General features: G+C 49.9%; 2 protein-coding genes and 1 long non-coding RNA gene across 8 annotated transcripts in view; 2 read left to right on the forward strand and 1 right to left on the reverse strand.

Annotated features, from left to right (window-relative positions):
* On the forward strand, positions 1–17135 carry IMP4 (IMP U3 small nucleolar ribonucleoprotein 4). Of its 4 annotated transcripts, XR_013519300.1 has the most exons (10): positions 1–73; positions 216–324; positions 1416–1499; positions 2163–2272; positions 2354–2486; positions 2572–2726; positions 2811–2905; positions 2990–3063; positions 4689–4846; positions 16301–17135. XR_013519300.1 is itself a non-coding variant. In XM_035304080.3 (9 exons), exons 1-9 carry the CDS (start codon positions 71–73, stop codon positions 4700–4702), a joined length of 777 nt encoding a protein of 258 aa, XP_035159971.1. In that variant the 5' UTR covers positions 1–70; the 3' UTR covers positions 4703–5510. The 4 variants fall into 4 exon arrangements, 3 of the variants coding, with proteins under 3 accessions (XP_035159971.1, XP_035159970.1, XP_035159969.1); XM_035304080.3 differs by lacking the exon at positions 16301–17135 and having other exon boundaries at positions 4689–5510; XM_035304079.3 differs by lacking the exons at positions 4689–4846; positions 16301–17135 and adding an exon at positions 3146–4383.
* Positions 1776–16193, reverse strand: LOC144576785 (uncharacterized). Its single transcript, XR_013519301.1, has 2 exons — positions 16041–16193; positions 1776–4313 (listed from the first exon to the last, which is right to left on the reverse strand). It is a non-coding gene; the product is annotated as an uncharacterized LOC144576785 (long non-coding RNA).
* Positions 16984–22460, forward strand: part of PTPN18 (protein tyrosine phosphatase non-receptor type 18) — a 20263-nt gene continuing 14786 nt past the window's right edge. For 2 of the 3 annotated variants that reach the window (XM_003733151.7, XM_035304077.3), the window contains exons 1-5: positions 16984–17135; positions 19781–19889; positions 20146–20222; positions 20309–20404; positions 20519–20557. In XM_003733151.7, coding sequence (XP_003733199.3) covers positions 17043–17135; positions 19781–19889; positions 20146–20222; positions 20309–20404; positions 20519–20557 — 414 coding nt within the window. In that variant the 5' untranslated portion in view covers positions 16984–17042. The remainder of the gene's footprint in view (positions 17136–19780; positions 19890–20145; positions 20223–20308; positions 20405–20518; positions 20558–22460) is intronic. The other variant, XM_054257319.2, reaches the window with a different exon arrangement.

Genomic DNA, 22460 nt, shown 5'->3' on the forward strand with positions numbered 1-22460 from the left:
GGAAGTGAGGACTCTTCGCACAGGTGGAACCCACAGATTTTCCTGGACCCACGTGGAAGCGGCGCTCAAGATGGTAAGAGGATGCTTGAGCTCCTGTTTCGGAGGTCCAAGGCGCGCGAAGTGCTGGTGGTGTGGCCCTGGGGACGCGGGGCTCGGGGCTTCCAGGGGATCCGGGGCTCGGGAGCGAGTGGTGACCTGGCCCGCTGTTCTCACAGCTGCGCCGCGAGGCCCGCCTGCGCCGCGAGTACCTGTACCGCAAGGCCCGCGAGGAGGCGCAGCGCTCGGCCCAGGAGAGGAAGGAGCGGCTGCGGCGCGCACTCGAAGGTAGGGCGGTCGCCCCGCGGGCGTCTGCGCGGTAAGACGCCTGCAAGCATTTGTGTTCGGATAGCCGAGCGTCTTTCCAAATGCTTGCCGGCCATTTTCCTTGCCCGTTGGGTTCTCTTGTTGGTTTTGAGAGTGTTTCTTCCGTGTGATGGTGTTAATTACTTGTCATTGACGCTGCAGTACCCGGGTTCTGCAGCTTGCCCTCTGCGTACGGTGTGTCAAGTTTTTCCCAAGTTTTAAAGACTTTACCTTGTGTTATAGAAATTCTAGAGACTATCTGGATAGCGCTGGTGCTGCAGACTGTGCTGCCCATCCTCCCTGCAGGAGTTCGTTCAGGCGCCTTAGGCAACAGTGCTGGCCCAGAGTGCACGCCTGGAGCGCCGTCCTTTGCGGTGGGCAGCCTGCGGCTCAGGGCCGGCTGAAGCCGTGCCCTCGAAGCAGTATGGGCATCGTGACCATACGTTTTGCTGTCTGAGAGCTTAAAGGCCTCTGGTCCACCTTCATACATACAGAACAGTCTATTTCTTTTAAAAAGTAATTTTTAAGGCTGGGCGCGGTGGCTCACGCCTGTAATCCCAACACTTAGGATCACTTGAGTCGAGGAGTTCGAGACCAGCCTGGCCAACATGGCAAAACCCTGTCTCTACAAAAATACAAAAATTAGCCGGTATAGTGGCACATGCCTGTAATCCCATCTACTTGGGAGGCTGAGGCAGGGTAATCGCTTGAACCTGGCAGGCGGAGGTTGCAGTGAACTTAGATTACGCCACTGCACTCCAGCCTGGGCTCTTCCTCAAAAAAAAAAAAAGAAAAGCAATTTTTAGATTTTAGTCTGGTAATTAAAACAATATAATATGTTAACAAAGTCATCAAGTCGTGAGACTCAAGAAGATGAAGTCCCAGTAACCACTGTTAATGGGTTGGCCAGTAGACAGAAAATTTTGTCACCTCTATCCCTGCTGTATCCGAGCCCAGAAAGGACTGAGGTATTTTTACTTGAAGTGTGTACAGGCTTGTAAGCCGCAGTGTATTGCATGAGCTGAGGGCTCCATGCTTATGACCCACTCAACCCTTCTGTCTTCCCCCTGCAGAAAACCGCCTGATTCCCACTGAGTTACGCCGGGAAGCTCTGGCCTTACAGGGGTCCCTGGAGTTTGATGATGCTGGCGGTGAAGGTAACTATACAGGGTAGCCCTCTCCAACACTGAGCAAGCTGGTCTCCACTCCTTCCTCAGACACTCTGGGCACTGTCCCATTGGAGGAAACTGCTCCTGGAACTGTCCCCCATGCCCTGTGACTGCACAGATGGCATCGCAGGGCTCTCCCTGAGTGTGCCCTGCCCCACTTACATGGCACACATGGGAGTGCCCCACTGACTCCCCGCCTTGTTTGTTAATTACCTCCCTCACTGGAATGTCTACAGGGCGAGACAGTGTCCCTCACACATCATTGGTGCCCATACGTTTAATTCACTGCATTATTCAGGAAATAAGAAAGGAGTCCCAAACATTATAGATACTTGTTATGAGGGAAAGGAGTTTGTCACCATTGGCCTTAGTGGTGTGTGAACTTCGATATCTCATACAGTAGCTGCTAGCCCCATGTGACTAACATAGCTTAAGTGAACTACAGTTAAACAAATGATTCCGTTCCTCAGCTGTACTTGTGCTTGGCAGCCAGAGTAGTTGGAGGCTGCCCTCTTGCCCATCGTGGGTGTGGAACATTCCTATTGTTGAAGGCTTCATCAGACAGCACCATCCAGGAGGTCTTGGCTGCCCCCAAGTTAGCATTTCACTCCCAAGCCTGTCATTCTTGCCCCTCCCCCGCGGTCCTGACAGGCGTGATCAGCCACATGGATGATGAATACCGATGGGCAGGAGTTGAGGATCCCAAGGTCATGATCACTACCTCCCGAGACCCCAGTTCCCGCCTCAAGATGTTTGCAAAGGTACTGTTGGGCAGGGAGTGAGGGGGACATGCCCAGGACACACAGTCCCAGTCCTGAGTGCCCACTGCCATCCACGTCCAGGAGCTGAAGTTGGTGTTCCCGGGAGCCCAGCGAATGAACCGAGGTCGACATGAAGTGGGGGCGCTGGTGCGAGCCTGCAAAGCCAATGGCGTGACCGACCTGCTGGTCGTCCATGAGCATCGAGGCACACCTGGTGAGGCCGGAGGGAAGGAGTGGGGATGGGAGAGGGAGTGGTCTGAGGGTAGATGGGGACTCTGACAGCCACCTTTCCCCGCCAGTGGGGCTCATTGTCAGCCACCTGCCCTTTGGCCCTACTGCCTACTTCACGCTGTGCAACGTGGTCATGCGGCATGACATCCCAGACCTGGGCACCATGTCGGAGGCCAAGCCCCACCTCATCACACACGGCTTCTCCTCCCGCCTGGGCAAGCGGGTAAGTCTGGGGGCCTTTGGGCCAGGGCTGCGGGCCAGGCCAGGCATTTGCCACTCCCTTTCTCTCTCTTTCCTTGTGGTCCAGGTCTCTGACATCCTCCGATACCTATTTCCTGTGCCCAAAGATGACAGCCACCGGGTCATCACCTTCGCAAACCAGGACGACTACATATCATTCCGGTGGGTCCATCGGCCATGCCCCAGGTGTTCCCACCCTGTGTACCCTGTGCTGCTTGCCATTGACCCACAGCTGTTCCCTCCCAGGCACCATGTGTACAAGAAGACAGACCACCGCAACGTGGAGCTCACTGAGGTCGGACCCCGCTTTGAGCTGAAGTGTGAGTTTGAGGCTGAATCCCATGTTTGGGGCTGGGAGGCAAGGCTGGTTTTGCTGGGGCTGATGGCCATCCCTGCCTGCAGTGTACATGATCCGCCTGGGCACACTGGAGCAGGAGGCCACCGCAGACGTGGAGTGGCGCTGGCACCCTTACACCAATACCGCACACAAGAGGGTCTTCCTGAGCACCGACTGAGCCCATTCACCACTTAGTCAGGACATGGACTTGGAACTCAGGACGGGGACTCTCGTAGACAGACCCGCCAGGAGGGTCTCACTGACAGGCCCACTGAGCTGGGATGTGGAACTGTGGCGGATGAGGAGGTGTGAATAAACCGTCTGTGTCATGTGGCCCCGCCTCCCTCTGAGTGGTTGTGCCAAGTCTGCAGGGTAAAGCCCATGGGGTCCCTTTGAGTGGGGACCTGATGGCTGTGGGACGTTCTCCGGCCTGGAGTCGATGTTGGGGTTAACCTAGTCAGAGATTTGATGCTAATGTCCCCTCAAAAGTCAGGGTCATATGAGCGCCTCAGCAGGCAGGTGCAGGTAGCAGGGCCAGCCTGCGTCACCAGCAGCACACCAAGTTAACTCACTGAGCGGGAGCCACCAGTTTGCCAGCACGGGGGGACAGGCCACACACGGTACTCAGCAGGATGGCTCCCCTGCCCCTGAAGGGGACATGGTGATGCTAAGGGACTGACTGCCCACTGCACCTCCAGCAACCCTGCGAGGGATGGATATTCAAAGTCACACAGGAGGGCTAGCACAACCCAGAGTCTCCCGCTGGCCTCACCACACTCACTCTTCCGTGGCCCCCGTTCCCTGCATGTACTTATGGGCCCTGGTCTTCTACAGAGTGGGTGTTGAGGCCCTGCAGGATTCACTGGGGTTTCCAGGGAGGGAGTGATGACAACCAGAAAGGGATCCGCCGCACCAAGCAGGGAGAGGCCTGTGAAGAAGAAAGGTGGTGCAGGGACAGGGCGGTGGCCTCTGCACACATGTCCTGGGCTGAGCGGAAGTGTGTGGCAGCAGAGGCCACCTGCATGACCCATGCAGAGGGCTCTAAGGTGGTCAGTGTTCATTAGGTCCATAACAGGAGCAGCCCAGTGGGAGAAGCAGGCAGGGAACCTCTAGGGCACAGTGTTCCATGAGGGCTGCAATTGGGACTTCAAAGAGCCTTCGTGTGACTTCTGTCCCCACTCCCATGAATCCACTTCCTTCTGCAGGGTCTCCCACCTTGTCATCTCACTCCACCTGTAACAAATGTGTCATTAGGTTTTCTGTGAATTTTGAACATTTCAAGATACATACGAAAGTAGAATCATATGCCGTGTGTGTGTTTCTTGTGGCTGCAGTCAGTTACCCCGGACTGTGTGGCTTAAACAACAGAAAATGATTCTCACAGTTCCAGAGGCCAAAGTCCGTGATCTAGTTGTGGGTTCGATCCCACATCTTGGACTTTTGCCTTCCTGTGCTGCCTCTTCTTTCATCCGCCAGATCACCTGTGTGTCTCCTAACAGACTTCTCACTGGATGTAGGGCCGTGGGATAATCCAGGATGAACTCTATTTCAAGATTCTGAACTTGGTTACCTCTGCAAAGACCCTTTTTTCAAATGTCACCTTCACAGGCTCCAAGAGTTAGTGTGGATGACATATCTCTTGAGCGGGCCATTTGCCTCACCACCTATCCGCATAACCACCTTCAGTGGCCATATGTGCTGTATACCTGTAAGTGACTCAGCCGCCAACTCAGTCATCACGTCGATAGATCACAAAAAGAGAAAGGGTGAGTACCATCATACAACAGGATACTTGGAGAAAGAGACCCTATTTACATTACTTATTACAGCATATTGTTAGAGTCGTTCTACTCCATTACTGTTAATCTCTTCCTGTGCCTCATTTATAATCCACAGTGTCAGGCATCCACAGAGGGTCTTGGAACTTATCCCCCATGAATGAGTAGGGACTATAAAAGATGTGAGGAAGGACTGTGAATATTGTTGTGTGGTATTATGGCTTTACTGTGGTTTACTTTAGAAAATCTTACTTTTTAGAGACATATGCTGAAGTATTTGGGTGTGAAATATCAGCTGGGTACTTGCTTGAAAATGCTTCAGCAGATGGGGGGAAAGTAGCCAAAGCAAAATACTGTCAGACTCAGGTAACTCATATAGGGAGTTTGTTCCTATCCCTATGTGTATTTTAGAGTTTTCATAATAGGGAATTAAAAGGAGATAATTAAATAATTTTTAATTTGATATTTAATATTTTTGTTTCAAACTATTTAAAATACTCAAGAAGTTCCCAGTGGAGCCCTGCCAACCATAATGGTGGTTGGAAGCCACCAAGTGGTGAGCCAAGGGAGGATGGAGTGTGTTCCACCTCTGAGTATTTCAGAGTTTTGGGAGTGAGAATATATTGTTACTTAAACCTGAAAAAAGTAAAAATGAAAGCACAGCATGAAGTGCGTTTTAGACATATCCGTGGACCACTGAATTGGCTCCAGTCAGCTGTCCAGTGTTCTTCCCTAGGGTACACTCCTAGAAGCAGAATTTCTGACCCAAAGAGATGCATACATCTAAGCCTTTTGAACTACCAGAGTTTTTAGCATGAGATTGTTCCCTCTCTCTAATTGGCAGGCATGAAAAAGTCTGAATAAGGTTGGTAAAGGTACGGAGATGGCCAGGCACGGTGGCTCACGCCTATAATCCCAGCACTTTGGGAGGCTGAGACGGGTGGATCACAAGGTCAAGAGATCGAGACCATCCTGGTCAACATGGTGAAACCCCGTCTCTACTAAAAATACAAAAATTAGCTGGGCATGGTGGCACGTGCCTGTAGTCCCAGCTACTTGGGAGGCTGAGGCAGGAGAATTGCTTGAACCCAGGAGACGGAGGTTGCGGTGAGCCGAGATCGTGCCACTGCACTCCAGCAACGGGTAAAAAGAGCAAAACTCCGTCTCAAAAAAAAAAAAAAAAAAACGGAGATGAGGTTGTAATAGGTCCAGAACTCCAGAGGGAATTTTCAAGTAGCCCTAAAAGTAATCCCGTACACTAGTCTTTGATTCAGGAGACAGACTTCTAGGAATGCCCAATGGGCACACTCTCTCAGGGGTACAGGGGTGACCTTTGTTTGTAGCAGCAAAAAAGAAACATCCTGTCGACAGGGCTGCAGCTGCAAAAATTTGGGTGCACCACAGAGCCAGGCACTGCAGCTGCTGACATAGCCTTTTCTGAAACATGGAAAAAGCTGTTCATATTGTACGCCACTTGACAAGTTTGGAATATAATACACTCCTGAAACTACCACAATCTGCCATAAACATCCATCACCTCCACAGTTTCCTCCCACCTATTACGATGATGAGGACGATCATTCTGTGTTATTTTGTGATAAGAACACCGCACATAAAATCTATCCTCAGCAAAGCTTAAGTACAGCTAACAATATTAGTTACTATAGTAGGCACTGTGTCGTACAGCAGGACGGACTTACTTCATATGACAAACTATGTGCCCTTTCACCAGTATCTCCCCATTTTCCTCTCCCTAGCCTCTGGCAACCACCATTCTCCTCAGCTTCTAGGAGTTTGACTATTTTCGATTCCTCATGTAAGTGGCATCATGTGGTATTTGTCCTGCATCTGGCTTATTTCTGCTAACATGATGTCTTCAGGTTCCTCCACGATATTACAAATTACAGGATTTCTTTCTTTGTGAAAAATGTATATACCACATTTTCTTACCTATCCATCCATCAACAGACACTGAGATCGTTTTCATAGTTTGGCCGTTGTGGAAAATGCTGTGACAAACATGGGAGTATAGCTATCTCTTCAGGATAATGAGTTCATCATTTTTTTTTTTTGAGACAGAGTCTCTATTGCCAGGTGCCAGGCTGCAGTGCAGTGGCACAGTCTCTGCTCACTGCCACCTCCCCCTCCTGGGTTCAAGCAATTCTTCTGCCTCAGCCTCCCACATAGCTGGGACTACAGGCACATACCACCATTCCCAGCTAATATTTTTTTGTATTTTTAGTAGAGATGGGGTTTCACCATGTTGGCCAGGATGGTCTCAATCTCTTGACCTCGTGATCCGCCCGCCTCGGCCTCCCAAAGTGCTGGGATTACAGGCTTGAGCCACCGCGCCCAGCCTCATCTCCTTTTTTTGTGTATTCCCAGAGTGGGATTGCTGCATCAAATGGTAGTTCTATTGTTAGTTTTCTGAGGAACCTCCATACTGTTTTCCATGAAGGCTGTACTAATTTCCATTCCCACCAACAGTTCGCTGGGCTTCCCTTTTCTCCATAGCCTTGCCAACATTTGTTACCTTTTGTTTTTTAGTAATAGCCTTCCTGCCAGGTAGGAGGTGATCTCTCAGTGCGGTTTTGATTTGCATTTCCCTAACAGCGATATTGAGCATGTTTGCATACAACCGGGTCATTTGTTCTTTGTTGTTGACTTGAGTCCCTTATATATTTTGGTTACTGCTGTGGCCTGAATGTTTGTGTTCCCCGAAAATTCATGTATTGAAATCTCATTCCTAAGGTCGACAGTTGAGGGAGATGATTGTCATGAGAACTCTGCCCTTGTGCATAGAATTAGTGCCCTTATAAAAGAGGCCCGGGGGAGCTCCTTTGCCCCTCCTGCCATGTGAGGATACAGCCAGAGGCTGCCATCTGTGAACCAGGAAGCCCCCCTCACCAGACACGGAATCTGCTGGGGCCGCCATTTTGGTCTTCCCAGCCTCCACAGCTGTGAGAAATAAATGGCTGTTGTTTAAGCTACCCAGTCTGGTATTTTGTTACAGCAGCCCAAACTGAGACAGATAGTAACCCTTTATCAGATATACGGTTTGCGAAGTTTTTCCCATTCTGTAGATGCAGCCATTGAGAAGCTCCTTAAGATAGACGTTAAATAAAAAGTAGCAGGCCGAGGCAGGCGGATCACGAGGTCAAGAGGTTGAGACTATCCTGGCCAACATGGTGAAACCCCATCTATACTAAAAATACAAAAAAAAAATAGCTGGGTGCGGTGGTGCGTGCCTGTAGTCCCAGCTACTCAGGAGGCTGAGGTTGAACCCAGGAGGGGGAGGTTGCAGTGAGCCGAGATTGCGCCACTGCACTCCAGCCTGGTGACAGAGCAAGACTCCATCTCAAAAAAAAAAAAAAAAGAAAAAAGTAGCGTGGTGTGAAACGCCATGTGTAATGCGCTGCCAGTGTGCAGAAGAGGCAGGGAGGGCCCTGCACTTGTGTGTATGTGCCTCATCGTTTCCGGAAGACTGGATACCTTGCTGGTGCACTGGGTATCCAGGGAGGAGGGAGGTGCTTTATCATAATATTAGTGGGTGACCATGACATTCTCGACCATGGAGAGCGGCCCTCTGAGATCTATGCCCATTTTTCTTTGGGGTGCAGGTGGACACTTGCAAGGCATTCTCATGTTTAAAAAGCATACAGAAGGCCTGGTGCAGTGGCTCACACCTGTAATAATCCCAGCACTTTGGGAGGTCAAGGCAGGAAGATCACTTGAGGCCAGGAATTTGAGACCAGCCTGGGCAATATAGGGAGATCTCATCTCTACAAAAAATAAAACACATGCATAAGTGCACGTGGTGAAAAGTAAACCGTCATCCTCCTTCCCAAACAATGCATCCCTGCTCTTACTCTACAGAGGTCATTAGCACTGACTTTATAAAGAAGCTGGCCTGATATGTTTTATTCGTGGTATCCATAAATTTGTTGACCGTTAGTTATATTTTAACCTGAAAGAGATCATGTCGTGTACACCACTCTGAACCTTGCATCTTACCTTTTTTTTTTTTTTTTGAGACAAAGTCTTGCTTTGTCACCAGGCACCAGGCTGGATTGCAGTGGCATGATCTCGGCTCACCGGGTTCAAGCAATTCTCCTGTCTCAGCCTCCCAAGTAGCTGGGACTACAGGCGCCTGCCACCACACCGAGCTAATTTTTGTATTTTTTTAGTAGAGACGGGGTTTCACCATGTTGGCCAAGATGGTCTCTGTCTCTTGACCTCGTGATCCGCCCGCCTCAGCCTACCAAACTGCTGGGATTACAGGCGTGAGCCACCACGCCCGGCTGCATCTTACCTTTTAATGACAACTGGATACCACAGGTCACCAAGGCTATATAGTACACATGGATATGCTTCCTTCCTTGTGGCTGCATTGTTGGGTGGCTTCCTGTTTTTACTCCCACAAATACTGCTTCGAGGGCATCATTGAACATACTTCGGTGCATATTGATGCAAGTGTATCTAATGGATAGATTCCTGCAAGTGGCATTCTGCCTTTAAAATGATCGTAGAGGCTGAGCACAGCAGCTCACGCCTGTAATCCCAGCATTTTGGGAGGCTGAGGCAGGCAGATCACCTGAGGCCAGGAGTTCAAGACCAGCCTGGCCAACATGGTGAAACCCCGTCTCTACTAAAAGTACAAACAAATTGGCTGGGCATGTTGGTAGGTGCCTTTAATCCCAGCTACTCCGGAGGCTGAGGCAGGAGAATCGCTTGAACCCCGGGAGGTGGTGGTTGCAGTGAGCTGCGATTGCACTACTGCACTCCAGCATGGGCAATAAGAGCAAGACTCCGTCTCAAAAAAAAAAAGAAAATGATAGTAGAGGTTGTATCTCTCCATAGGCACCATCACAAGATGTGAGCACCTGCCCCCAGGTCAGCCCTGGGCATCATCAGAGGTTTTAACCTCTGCCAAACGCTAGGTGCAAAATGTTTCCCCAGTTGCATTTGCATTTCTTTAGTTACTGTAGAGTTTGTGCCTCCTTTCAAATACTTACGGGCCATGTGTGTATGTATTTTCTATGACTGGTCTACTCTCTTTACAGATGCAATAGTTCACCTCTAGATTGATTGTTTTAAATCTTGTTAGTTGTGGAAAATTTGAAACACAAGAGCAGAGAAGATGGTATAGTGAGTCCCTGAGCTGGTTTTGATGTGGGCCAGTCTTCATAGCCCATCCACTCCCTGTGTCCACTCCACCAGTTTATTTTGAAGTAGACCTCAGATATCACAGCATTTCATCCATAAGTAATTCCATGTACATCTGTAAAAGATAAGGACTCAACAAAGAAATACCATTATTGCACTTAAAATTGTCAATCTTCAGATATCCAATTAATGTTCAGCTTGCCTTGATTAGAGTGTGTGTTTCAACTAAGATTGACATTAGGTCCATTCACTGCAAATGATTGACAGGTCTCTTAAGTCTTTTCTAAACAGCTTTATGAGATAGTCCCATATCAAAAAATTCACCAACTTAAAAAGTATAGGTTTCAATCATTTTTTTTCATTTGTTTTCTTTCCTGGCAACTTTCATTTAAGATTCAATGATTTTTAAAAAATCATAGTCACAGTGCTATGTAACCATCACCACAATCTAATTTTAGAACTTTTTTTGTCCCCCCCGGAAAGAAACCCCGTACCCATTAGCTGTCACTCCAGTCCCCTTCCTCCTCCCAGGCCCCCAGCCCCTGTCAACCACTAACCTACTTTAGTATTTTAGGTCTGATTCTGCTGAGACATTAAAACAGAATTAAAAAGAAAAAAGTTAATACTTTTGGTTTCTATAGATTTACTGTGTCTGAACATTTTGTGTAAGTGGAATAATATGTCTTTTCTAACTGGCTTCTTCCACTCAGCGTAATGTTTTCTAAGCTTATTCATGGTGTCGCTTATGTCAGTACTTCATTTATTTTTATTGCCAAATATTTCGTGTATGTCCCTATACATGTTCCTATACATGGGATATTATTATATACCACATTATATCCATTGGTTGATGAAATTTAGGTTGTTTGCCACATTCGGGCCTTTGGAAACAATGCTGCTATGTGCATTTGTGTATTAAGTCTTGAGTCTCTTTATAAGATTGCCTGTTTCTTTGCAGTTTACTCAGTTAGGAAACTGGTGTGTCTTAATAGACCTTTCACAGTCTGGATGTTGCTGAGAGCTGTAAGGCCTCTAGGACACCTTTGTTCCTGTCTCATTTAACTCTCCTCAGGTGTGCCAGGTTTCAGTGTTCTGAATCAAAGACTCAGAATCAAAGACACTGTGGTGTCATTTAACATTTTTGTGTGCTGTTGTGTTTCCTCTGAATTAATATTGAGATCTAGAACTGGCTGAGTGCAGTTCCCAGGACACCCAATCAGATATACGTTCAAAATTTTTTAGCAGGAATACTTGATGGCGGTGTTATATTCTTTCATTAGGAGTCTTGGTGCCTGTCTGGGAGTTGTTTTTATGATGTCAGTAGGCAGTATTATTGCTTAGCTCCATTCATTTATTAGGGGTGCAAACTAGGTGCCTGTTTTTCAAGAAATTAATATGGAAGTTTTTCACATTATAGTTTCAAATTCATTAAAATGGTGTGTGTAAGTACTTAGGTTTTTTTTTTTTTTTTTTTGAGATGGAGTCTCCCTCTGTCGCCCAGGCTAGAGTGCAGTAGCGCGATCTCAGCTCACTGCAACCTCTGCCTCCCAGGTTCAAGCCATTCTCCTGCCTCAGCCTCCCAAATAGCTGGGCGTGCACCACTATGGCCAGCTAATTTTTGTATTTTTAATAGAGACAGGGTTTCACTATGTTGTCCAGGATGGTCTTGATTTCTTGACCGCATGATCCTCCCACCTTAGCCTCCCAAAGTGCTGGGATTACTGCTGTGAGTCACCACAATCAGCCTACTTAGTGTATTTTAACTAGCTACCTTATTAAATTTTCTTGTAATTCCTTACAGGTTTTAATAAAAGTTTCTAGAACTTTGTGGCTGGTTATGGCATAAGCCAATCAGCATTTCTGATGGGCTCCTCCCTCCTCCTTTCTCCCTGCCACCTTGCATTGCCTAGGACTTGCAAACACCCTGGTCAGCAGCAGCAGTGAGGGTGCCCCTTGTTATAGGACTCCTTCCAGAGGTGTTTACGCACACTCATTTCTCTCTGGTGTTATAATTGAGGGGCAGAAGCTGATGCAGATGGATCCATGCATTCCTTTGGGTGTCCTGGGAATTGCACTCAGCCATGATCCATGGGCTGTGCGATCAGGGCCTGCAGACAGCTCTCATCCGTGCAGGGCCCCAGCCAGCATCTGTTGACAATAACATGGCCAGTTGGCCTTTTCTAAACAAAGCACCTCATACAGAGGAAGTGTGCTGAGTCTGGGCTGGCATCAGGTGTAGAAACTGCCAGCTGCGGAGGCAGCAGCCTGACGAGGCCTGTCAGTCACAGAAGTCCCTGAATGCTGTTGCTGTTGGAGCACTTGTCTGCCTGAGTTTATTTCCTCCAGGGGCACATCAGGGGCCTGCTCTGGGTAATGAATGTACCCAGGCTGTGCCCTGGAGAGGTGGGGGAAAAGTTGGTATGAGCATTTTAAAAATGGGGAAGAGGGCTTTCCCCTCTATTCCCAGTGGTTTTCCCCGCTTTCTGAAGCAGAACTGCAGGACAGTCCCGAGGGCAGCAGGTCAGCCTCCACAGAGAGCTGGAGATTGTGGGGTTTGGTGGGAGGGCTGAGAAGGGGAAGGGTGGCTTTCTCCTTGGCCTGTGTTTCCCCAGCTCTGAGCTGCTGACCCTTTCCCAGGGAGGGACCAGGAGGAGTCTTTGATTCAGAACACTGAAACCTGGCACACCTGAGGAGAGTTAAATGAGACAGGAACAAAGGTGTCCTAGAGGCCTTACAGCTCTCAGGGACGGGAGGGGGATGCTGCCACAAGCTTCCTCTTGCACTGCAGAGGGTGCCTTTTTCCTGTTTGCTAAATGCCAGACTTGTGGATAGGCCAACAGTACAGCTCGCCCAGCTTGAAGGTTTTTAACAGAATGAAGCAATGGGAAAATGTTTTCAAATTTCTGGCCCCCACCCCAACTTTTGTTTTAACATAGAGGAGGGAGTAGGGAGGTGGGCGTGGCAGTCTCACAAAAGGAAACTAGCAGTGTAATAATAATAATGGCACCAAGTGTTTACTGCAAGTCAAAGGCTGTTCTATCTACATGCTTTATGTACAATGATTTCCTTAAATTCTCACAAGAAAGCAACAAGAAGAGAAACTATTATTGTTCCCATCCTACAGAGAAGGGAATTGAGACACAGAGAAATTAAGTGACTTGCCCAAGGTCACACTGAGTCATGGTGCCAGAATTCTAACTTAAACATTTTGGTTCCAGTCTTCTGCCCTTTTTTAACTAAGCAAAAAAGGAAGCTGGAGAAGAACCGTACCCTGGCAATGCCAGCAGTCTCCACAGAGTTCCCCAGGATCCTCCAGGAGGAAGGGTTATCTGCCAGATGTCTCCACTGTAGTTTCTTTTCCCCTATGCAGCCTTGGTGCAGGCTGAACTCACAGCCTTGTTCATGTGTCCCTGTGCATCTTCTGGCACCCCATCCCATTGGCTCTGTGGAGTGGCCTGTGTGGCCACACTGACTGGTGGGCAGGTGACAGACTGGCATGTGGTGTGTGAGCTTTGTCATGCTTGGGGTCTCTGCAGCAGTGCCAGCTGCTCCGGCTGTGTGAGACTGCTGCTGGCAGGGTGAACAGGAGGGCCACCAGCAGCAGCGACTCTCGTTGCAAGAACACAGCTGGCAGTCCTCTGGGAAAGGAGAGCTGGTGTGGGCCAGGGCCTCTGGAGGTTGTGGGGTCCTCCCATCCCCCACACCCAGCCTGAGCTGAACAGAGGGCAATCTAAGAATCTGGATGTTTGGAGAGACATGAGGGACAGTCAGATGTCAGGAGGGCAGGGGGTTAAACAACAAGGAGGGGTGCCGGGCATGGTGGCTCATGCCCGTAATCCCAGCACTTTGGGAGGCTGAGGCTGGTGGATCACCTGAGGTCAGAAGTTCAAGACCAGCCTAGCCAACACGGTGAAACCCCGTCTCTACTAAAAATATAAAAATTAGCCGGTGTGGTGGCAGGCGCCTGTAATCCCAGCTACTTGGAAGGCTGAGGCAGGAGAATGGCTTGAACTTGGAAGGCGGAGGTTGCAGTGATCCAAGATGCCCATTTACCCCTCACTGCTGCCAAAGGCCAGGTACCATCCAGTCTTCAGTGGCCATTGACCTCCAGTGATATCCATGACCACCACCATTGCCCTCCAGCCTGGGGGACAAGAGCGAGACTTCATCTCAAAAGAAAACAAGGGGGGTGCTTGGAGTGAAGGTGAACACGAGAGTAGAAAGACACTTAAGGCAGCTGGAAGTAAAAATGACAGACCACATCCTCAGCCACTTAATGTTCACAGGTCACAGGGCAGCATCTGGCTAGTCACTCAGATCCTGTAATATACAAACCACCCCCCCCCCCACACACACACACACACCTGCCCAGACAGATTGCAGATGGACAGATGCCCAGGGAAACACTCCCACCTGAACAGACAAACACAGATTATTGACATATGGGAAGACCCCCAGTGAAACACACCTGTAGCCAGAGAGAAAACTGGCTCCCTGCCCGAGCCAGACAAAGGTCAGAATCCCTAAAGGACAGGCTCCTTCTCCCAAATGGATAAAGAGATATTACTCCAGAGGAGAGAACACCCTGCCCACCCAGTCAATCACAACTTCAGCTAGAGAGAGACTTCAGCCTATGAGAACAGGTCCTCAGCAGGATCCCTGCTGCTGGACAGAGATTCTGCCAGCCAGCTGATAGATAAACCCTCAAGCCAGCTGGACAGATAGACGCCCTCCTGCCCCAAGGTCAGATGGAAGGACTTTCCGCCCCCTAGTTGGACAGAAGACGCTCGGCTAGCCAGGCAGAGACCCTAGTCACTGGGTCAGCCTCCTTGTCCCTTACTTAGAACCATGGATGGTCCATTTACCCCTCACTGCTGCCAAAAGCCAGGTACCAACCAGTCTTCAGTGGCCATTGACCTCCAGTGACATCCATGACCACCACCATCCCAGAGATACCTTTCACGACCCCTTAGTGCTCTGGTATCCGCTAGCCCATAATGACCATCCTTAACAACCATGAGTGCTCAGGGGCTCAGCCTTCATAACTTACCCAGAAAAGTCCTTCCTTTCTGAAAGCTCACTGAGACTTCTGTATTCTACCTCCCTGGAACTCCCTGGCCACGCACGAAACCTCAGTGATTACACGGAGTCACGATCGTGAACTGAGCAGAAGCTCTCCATGACTTCCCTAACTCTTCTGACCCTTCAGTTACACGCAAATCCCAATGGCCCAATTACTGTCACTTCTCATTCCAAGTATTCACTGGGCCTCCCAATGACTGACAGCCCCCATGAACCTCCAAGAGACCCTGACTGACTTCTAATGAATTCCCTATCACTACCATCCTAAACGATCACTACTCACCTTCCTTTTAATGCTCAAAGATGAAACTGATAAATGATGAACATGGATTTCACAGTGACCCCTTCTGACCCCACAATAAATGAAACCGCCCTAGCTACTGATCTCCAACTTTGATTTCTCCATCACTTAAGCCAAGGTCAGCAAACAACAGCCTGTAGGGGACACACACACACTAGAATAAGTCATGACACATGAAAATTACATGAAATTCTCATTTCTTTGTACATAAAGTTTCATTAGGACACAGCCACACTGCTTTCATGCTGCCACAGCCAAGTTAAGCAGCTGGGGCAGAGATGGTAAAGCCAAAGTCACTTCCTACCTGGCCCTTTAAGATAGTATGCCCTTAACGCACGCGAGTAGTCCCAGCTACTCCGGAGGCTGAGGCAGGAGAATTGCTTGAACCCAGGAAGCGGAGGTTGCGGTGGGCCGAGATCGCGCCTTTGCACTCCAGCTTAGGTAACAAGAGCGAAACTCTATCTCAAAAAAAAAAAAAAAAAAAAAAAAAGTGTGCCCTTAAATAATACTCTGATGACCCCTAGTGAATTAAACTGACCACCTGACATTATTCCCCTGTTGACCCTTCAGTGATTCAGGCACACATCCAGGCCCCAGTCCTACCTTTCCACCCCTCAACGACCTCAAACCTACCTTTCCACCCCTCACTGACGCCCCTTCCAGTGACACCCGTCTTAATTCTTCCAACCTCGGTGAGAAGGGGGCTAATCCAGGCCTGTCCTTGAAGGACCCCAGGTGCCGGTCCATTCTCTCCAGCCTCCCCTCGGTGACCCCGGAAACTGGCTCAGCATTCTCCTCTGACCTCTGCACAAATGGGAGTGCCAGGGCAGGCAAAAAAGAGAAGCTATTCGTTCCCCCAAACCAACTCCCATTGCCTCAGTTCTGTTTCCCAGCAGGCTTATGCAGGTCGAGATGCTCACACAGGACTGACCCGGGTGCCCCGGCGCCGCCCAGCCCATACGGGAAAAGGAGCAACCACAGATTCTTCGGGAAGTACTCAGAGAAGACCCGGCTGCCACTTGGCCTTTCCCACGGCGCGGCCTTTCCCACGGCCTCAGCCCTGGCCTCCCTTGGGCGGGGCTGGAGCGCACAGCGCCAGACGCCCCCGACCCGGGGTCCCCTAGCAGGAAGAGTAGTCTGATTTCGGCGACCATCTCCACCCACGGCTGCCGCCCGCCCCAGCTCGGACCTCGCGCGGCCTGGCTCCCAGGAGACTGACGGGAGGACCCGGCGAGACCGCGCGCCCGTCCACCCAGAGCCCGCACCCGGACATCGGCCTCGGGCGCGGATCCCGGACTGGGGGCGGGTCCAAGCGGGAGGGAGTGTCCCCGGGACTGTGCGGCCCCACCTGTGGGCGCGGCAGACACACAAAAAAAAGGAAGCGCAGGCGCTGGGCTCTGCTCCGGCAGCCCGCGAGGACCGAGGGCTCCCGCCACAGCGGCCCGAGCGCCCGGGGCGGGGCTGCGCGGGCTCAGAACACCCTGGCCGGGTCGCCCTCCTTGCCGCTGCGCGCTTCCATTGGCTGCTGAGGCCGGGGCGGAGGCTCAGCCGCCGGCCTGCCCCTCCCGCGGCGTCCACACTCGCTGTGGGCGCGGAGCGCAGCGGCTGGGTAGGACTTTGCTGGCCCGCGGCGCCATGAACCGCAGCCTGGACTCGGCGCAGAGCTTCCTGGAGCGTCTGGAAGCGCGCGGCGACCGGGAGGCAGCGGTTCTCGCCGGCGAGTTCAGCGTGAGTGGCGCGCGGGGTCCGGGAGCGGCGCACCCCGGCCCTGGCCCCGCGGACGCCTGTCCTCCGCGCCCTGCGGGCTCTGACTCTCTGTCTCGGTGTCCCGGGTGTCTCCCCTCCTAGGGGAGTGTCTCCCTGTTTCTCCCCCCAACACTTCTCTGTCGCTCTCGCTGTCTCCGTCTTCACTCTCTGCCCACTGGCCCCGGAGCGCGACGTCCATAGTCGGGTCGGGAAGGACCGTGCACACCCCCGCTCCCAGTGTCCTGGTCGCACTCCCGGAACAACTCGGCTGCGGGCGGGACAGGCGGGGCGGGCTCCGCAGGGGAGGGCCGGCGGCCCCCGGTACTCTGGACATGCTGGGCAGCCCCGGCCCGGCCGCTCTCGGCTACCTGACTGTCCCCTGTGACCACAGAGGAAGGGGCCGCAGCAGGGCCAAGAGGAGGAATCCGGAGGCCCTGGCGCGGTGAGGGTGTGAACGCCGGGCTCGAATCCGCGTCCGGGGCCATTCGGCTGTGGTCCGGGCGGTTTACCTGGCCCCTCCGACCTCGGCTTCTCCCTTGGTGAAATGGGAACAGGAATGACCAAACTGGCTTAAGGATTAAATGGGGAGGATGAAAAGCGCTTAGCACATATTGTGTGCGCACTTCCTAGGGGCGTTTGTCACTGCCTATAAAGATTCTAAACGTGGGCCCGGCGTGGTGGCTCACGCCTGTAATCCCAGCACTTTGGGAGGCCGAGGCGGAAGAATCGCTTGAGCTCAGAAGTTCGAGACCAACCTGGACAACACAGCAAAACCCTGTCTCTACTAAAACTAGAAAAATTAGCTGGCTGTGGTAGCGGACGCCTGTAATCCCAGCTACTAGGGAGACAGAGGCAGAGGAATCACTTGAGCCAGGGAGACGGAGGTTGCAGTGAGCTGAGCTGGGTGGGCCATTGCACCCCAGCCTGGGTGACAGAGCAAAACCCCATCTCAAACAAAAAATCTAAATGTTACAATACGGACAGTGCGAGCCCAGCGTCAGGAAGGCTCACGCAAGCGTCCTAGGCACTGTACGCTACCATCAATGACATGCTTAAAGTGTAATAGCTTATGTACCAGACATAGAAACATACCATCCAAACTGTAAACTGATATATGGTGACGCATATCAAATTTAGAAATAATATGTTTTCTCATAGAACTAAAAAAGAAAAAAATATATAAAAATATTGCAAATGACCATGTATACAATAAACATTGTATAACTGCATAAAGCAATACAACAAATATAACAAATAAAGATTATAATTTATAAAATAACCAGTTATTTGATAATTCATAAGCAAATATAAAATATGTAATAGATAATTACAAACAAGTAATTTGCACACATGTAGAAATGTCATATCTAAGGAATGCATAATAAATGTAAAACATATAATTATACAATATAAAAATATAGACCGGGCACAGTGGCTCACGCCTGTAATCCCAACACTTTGGGAGGCCGAGGTGGGCAGATTACAAGGCCAGGAGTTTGAGACAAGCCTGGACAATATGGTAGAACCTGTCTCTACTAAAAATACAAAAAAATTAGCTGGGCATGGTGGCTCACGCCTCTAATCCCAGCTACTAGTGAGGCTGAGGCAGGAGAATTGCTTGAACCTGGGAGGTGGAGGTTGCAGTGAGCTGAGACCATGCCACTGCACTCTAGCTTGGGCAGGAGAGCAAGACTCTGTCTCAAAAAAAAAAAGTATGTGACAACCATAAACATAATACCCATTTGATATATGATATCATGTGACTGGTTGGGTTCTGAACTGTGCACAGCACCAAGGGCCTCACATGCAGAAGGCTGGGTGGTGAAGGTACCCCTGCTTCCCGAACCTGCCTCCCACATGTGCAGGAATCCCTGGGCTTTTCTAGGTGTACCCACTACACAAGGGCATCATGAGGGCTTAAATGACCCAATGGACATAAGTAAAGCACTTAGAATGGTGGCTGGCACACAGTGGTGGCATAGTAGGTGTTACTTATTATTGAGATTATGAATACCTGACGGTGATGGTAATACACTATTCACTGATTATTATTATAATCTCCCAGTAACACAGTACCTATAGTATCTAGTACTGTACAAGATACTAACACGAGATGTAACACAAGATGTAACACAGTACATACAGTACATGTTATCCATTATAATGCCAATGCATTGTACATTGTCTTATATGTTTAGTTATATAACACATTTTATCACAGGACAGTTGCTTACAGGACAATGTCACAGAGTGAGTGTGCAAGGGGTGGGTGCCGAGAGGTCTGAGTTCCACCCTCACCATGAGACTTCCTAGTTGGGACCTTCCACAAGTCACTCAACCACGTAGTGCAGAAACTTTCCCACCTGCACAATGGGGAAGTCCAGTACCCATGTCATAGGAACTTGTGATGATTACATGCCCTTAGCGCAGAGACTGGCACAGAGAAGGTGCTCTGGGTCGCCATTACTGTATCATTTTTATTAGGCAGGCCCGGTGCCTTTGGGGTCTGCACTCACCTCCCCAGGCCACTGGCCTTGTATCCTGCATGCGCCTAGGTGGGCCGGTACTCTGACCTGGCTCCTCTCCTGTCTTTTCCCCTCCCCGGCCCACTCATGATGCTCCACCAGGACATTCAGGCCCGCTCGGCCGCCTGGAAGGCTGACGGCGTGTGCTCCACCGAGGCCGGCAGTCAGCCGGGGAACGTGAGGAAGAACCGCTACAAAGATGTGCTGCCTTGTAAGTCCGGTCTTCCGTGGGGAGTGGGTGCAGAGGTGCAGACCCCGCCGCAGTCCAGGCGTCAGTGTGCACTGGAGTTACCCGCTGCACTTCCCTCTCAAACCTTCACCTTCTGCACTGCTCAGCAGCCCACGAGGGCACCTCGGTGGGGTCTCTGCAGGTGTGTGGTCCCTGCTGGCTTTCGGCCAGGGGGCTGTCGAGCCTTGGCCACCCTATCCTCCCCAAACTCCACGTTTCTTACCTTATCTGCCGACAGATGATCAGACGCGAGTGATCCTCTCCCTGCTCCAGGAAGAGGGACACAGTGACTACATTAATGGCAACTTCATCCGGGTGAGGGTTGGGGTCTTGGAAGGAGGTGGAGGAGGTAGATTAGGGGTGGCCAGCAGAATCTCAGTAGTGAATGCGGGCTTCACCAGGGTGCGGATGGAAGCCGGGCCTACATCGCCACACAAGGACCCTTGCCTCACACCCTGCTAGACTTCTGGCGACTGATCTGGGAGTTTGGGGTCAAGGTCAGCACTTGCGGGCGGGGCGGGACGGTGGAGTCAACATCTAAGTACCCCCTTGGTGGTTTCCCTGGCCCCCTAACCCAAATCACCTTCCTCTCCCCTAACCTCCTTGTCTAGGTCATCCTGATGGCCTGTCGAGAGATAGAGAACGGTCGGGTAGGTATCCTCTGCCCCAGGTTGCACGTCCTTGTGCAAGGAGGAGGGAGGAGGCATCTGGCTAGCTCCTCCTTGACCCCAGGACCCGAGGGTCCAGCTCTTAGAGTGACTTTACTGTGGGGATTTGGGAAGGCCCATTGTTCCTCTAAGTTTTTGTTGATCTTTTTCCATTTATTCATCCCCTCAGTGTTGGCAACCCCACTCCTGCTAGGCTTCCCACCCATTTCACACCTTAGACCATAAGGCCCTTTTCTGACTGCTTCCCCTTAGGTTATGATCTCTCCTTCCACTTCTCTCCCCTGTATTCTCTCCCCTAACAACTTTGGCCTCTGCTGTTCCCCAGATGTTCCAGGGATGGCTCTGCCTCAGGCACTGTGCCTTTCCGGTGGGTGGCTTGCTCTATCACCTCCTTCACATCTTGGCTCAAATGTTAATTCCTCAATAAGACCTTCCTGGGTGGGTCTTCAAACCATTTTAAACTCTCAGCACTTCCACTCTCCCTCCCTTGTCCTGCCTTTCCTTTTTTCTTCACGGTTCTTATGAACTACTAACATGCTGGATAACCTACAAATGTATTATGTACATTGTTTATTCTTAATCTCTCTGATTCAGAAGGTAAGCTCCACAAGGCCCGGGATCTTTGTTTTGCCTGTTCCCATAAATTAGTCACTAAATAAATAAATGCTTGACAGCACTGAAGGCTGAAGGCACAAACCTTCATGTGGTTTTATTTTACATTCCTGCTGCTCCATGGATGGGGTGGGGGTTCCCTGGGGTGACTAGCTGATCCCTGGGCTGTATGATCTGTAGTCATGTCCCTTTCTCATTCCTGATTTTGGTAATTTGTGTTCTCTCTCTTTCTGTCTCTGCCTCATCTCTCTATCGCTCTGTCTCCATCTCCATACTCCTGCTTGCTTTTTTTTTTCTTTTAAAGATGGGGTTTCACCATGATGGCCAGGCTGGTCTTGAACTCCTGACCTCAGGTGATCCACCCACCTCGGCCTCCCAAAGTGCTAGGATTACAGGCTTGAGCCACCGCACCCGGCCCCTGCTTGCTTTTTAAAAACAATGTATTAGAACACAGCCATACTCATTGATTTACATGTTGTCTTTGCCTGCTTTTATGCTACAGTGGCAGAGTTGAGTAGTTGCAAGTTGAATAAATTATGTGGCCTGTAAATTCTAAAATATTTATCTGACCCTTTATAGAAAATGTCAGCCAATCCTTGGACTAGAGTTTTATCATTCTATTATTATTTCAAAGAACCTGCTTTGGGTTGTATTCGTTTTCTCTATTGATTTTTTCATTTTCCACTCTTTTTTCTTTGAGACTGAGTCTTGCTCTGTTGCCAACACTGGAGTGCAGTGGTGCGATCTCGGCTCACTGCAACTTCTGCCTCCCAAGTTCAAGCGATTCTCCTGCCTCAGCCTCCTGAGTAGCTAGGAGTACAGGCACATGCCACCATGCCTGGCTAATATACTACTTTAATTTCAAGTGTACTTGAAAAGAATGTGTATACTGTTTGGTTGGCTGGAGTGTTCTGTAAATATCAGTTAGATCAAACTGATAGTCTTTTTTAAAAGACACTTTTATATCTTTACTGATCTATTTTCTCTAAATGTATGAATTGCTGAGAGAAGAGTGTGGAAATTGCCAACTGTTCAATAAATAACAATTAGGTCAAGTTTGTCAACAGTGTTACCCAAGTCTTATTTCTGTCAGTATTTTTTTTCTGCTTGCCCTATTATTTGCTGAAAGAGGAATGCTGAATCTGCACCTCTAATTGTAGCTTTAGCTATTCTTTCAGTTGTATTTTCATGTTTTAAAACTTTGTAATTGAGTACATATACATTTAGGGTTGTATCTTCCTAATGATTCAATTCCTTTTCTAATATGTAATGA

The sequence above is a fragment of the Callithrix jacchus genome, chromosome 6 (assembly GCF_049354715.1).
Source record: "Callithrix jacchus isolate 240 chromosome 6, calJac240_pri, whole genome shotgun sequence".
Lineage (NCBI taxonomy): Eukaryota > Metazoa > Chordata > Mammalia > Primates > Cebidae > Callithrix > Callithrix jacchus.

Coding starts and splice junctions, on each gene's coding strand:
- IMP4 (XM_035304078.3), top strand. Junction 325..1,415: donor GCTGCGGCGCGCACTCGAAG/GTAGGGCGGTCG, acceptor TTCCCCCTGCAG/AAAACCGCCTGATTCCCACT. Junction 1,500..2,162: donor TGATGATGCTGGCGGTGAAG/GTAACTATACAG, acceptor CGGTCCTGACAG/GCGTGATCAGCCACATGGAT.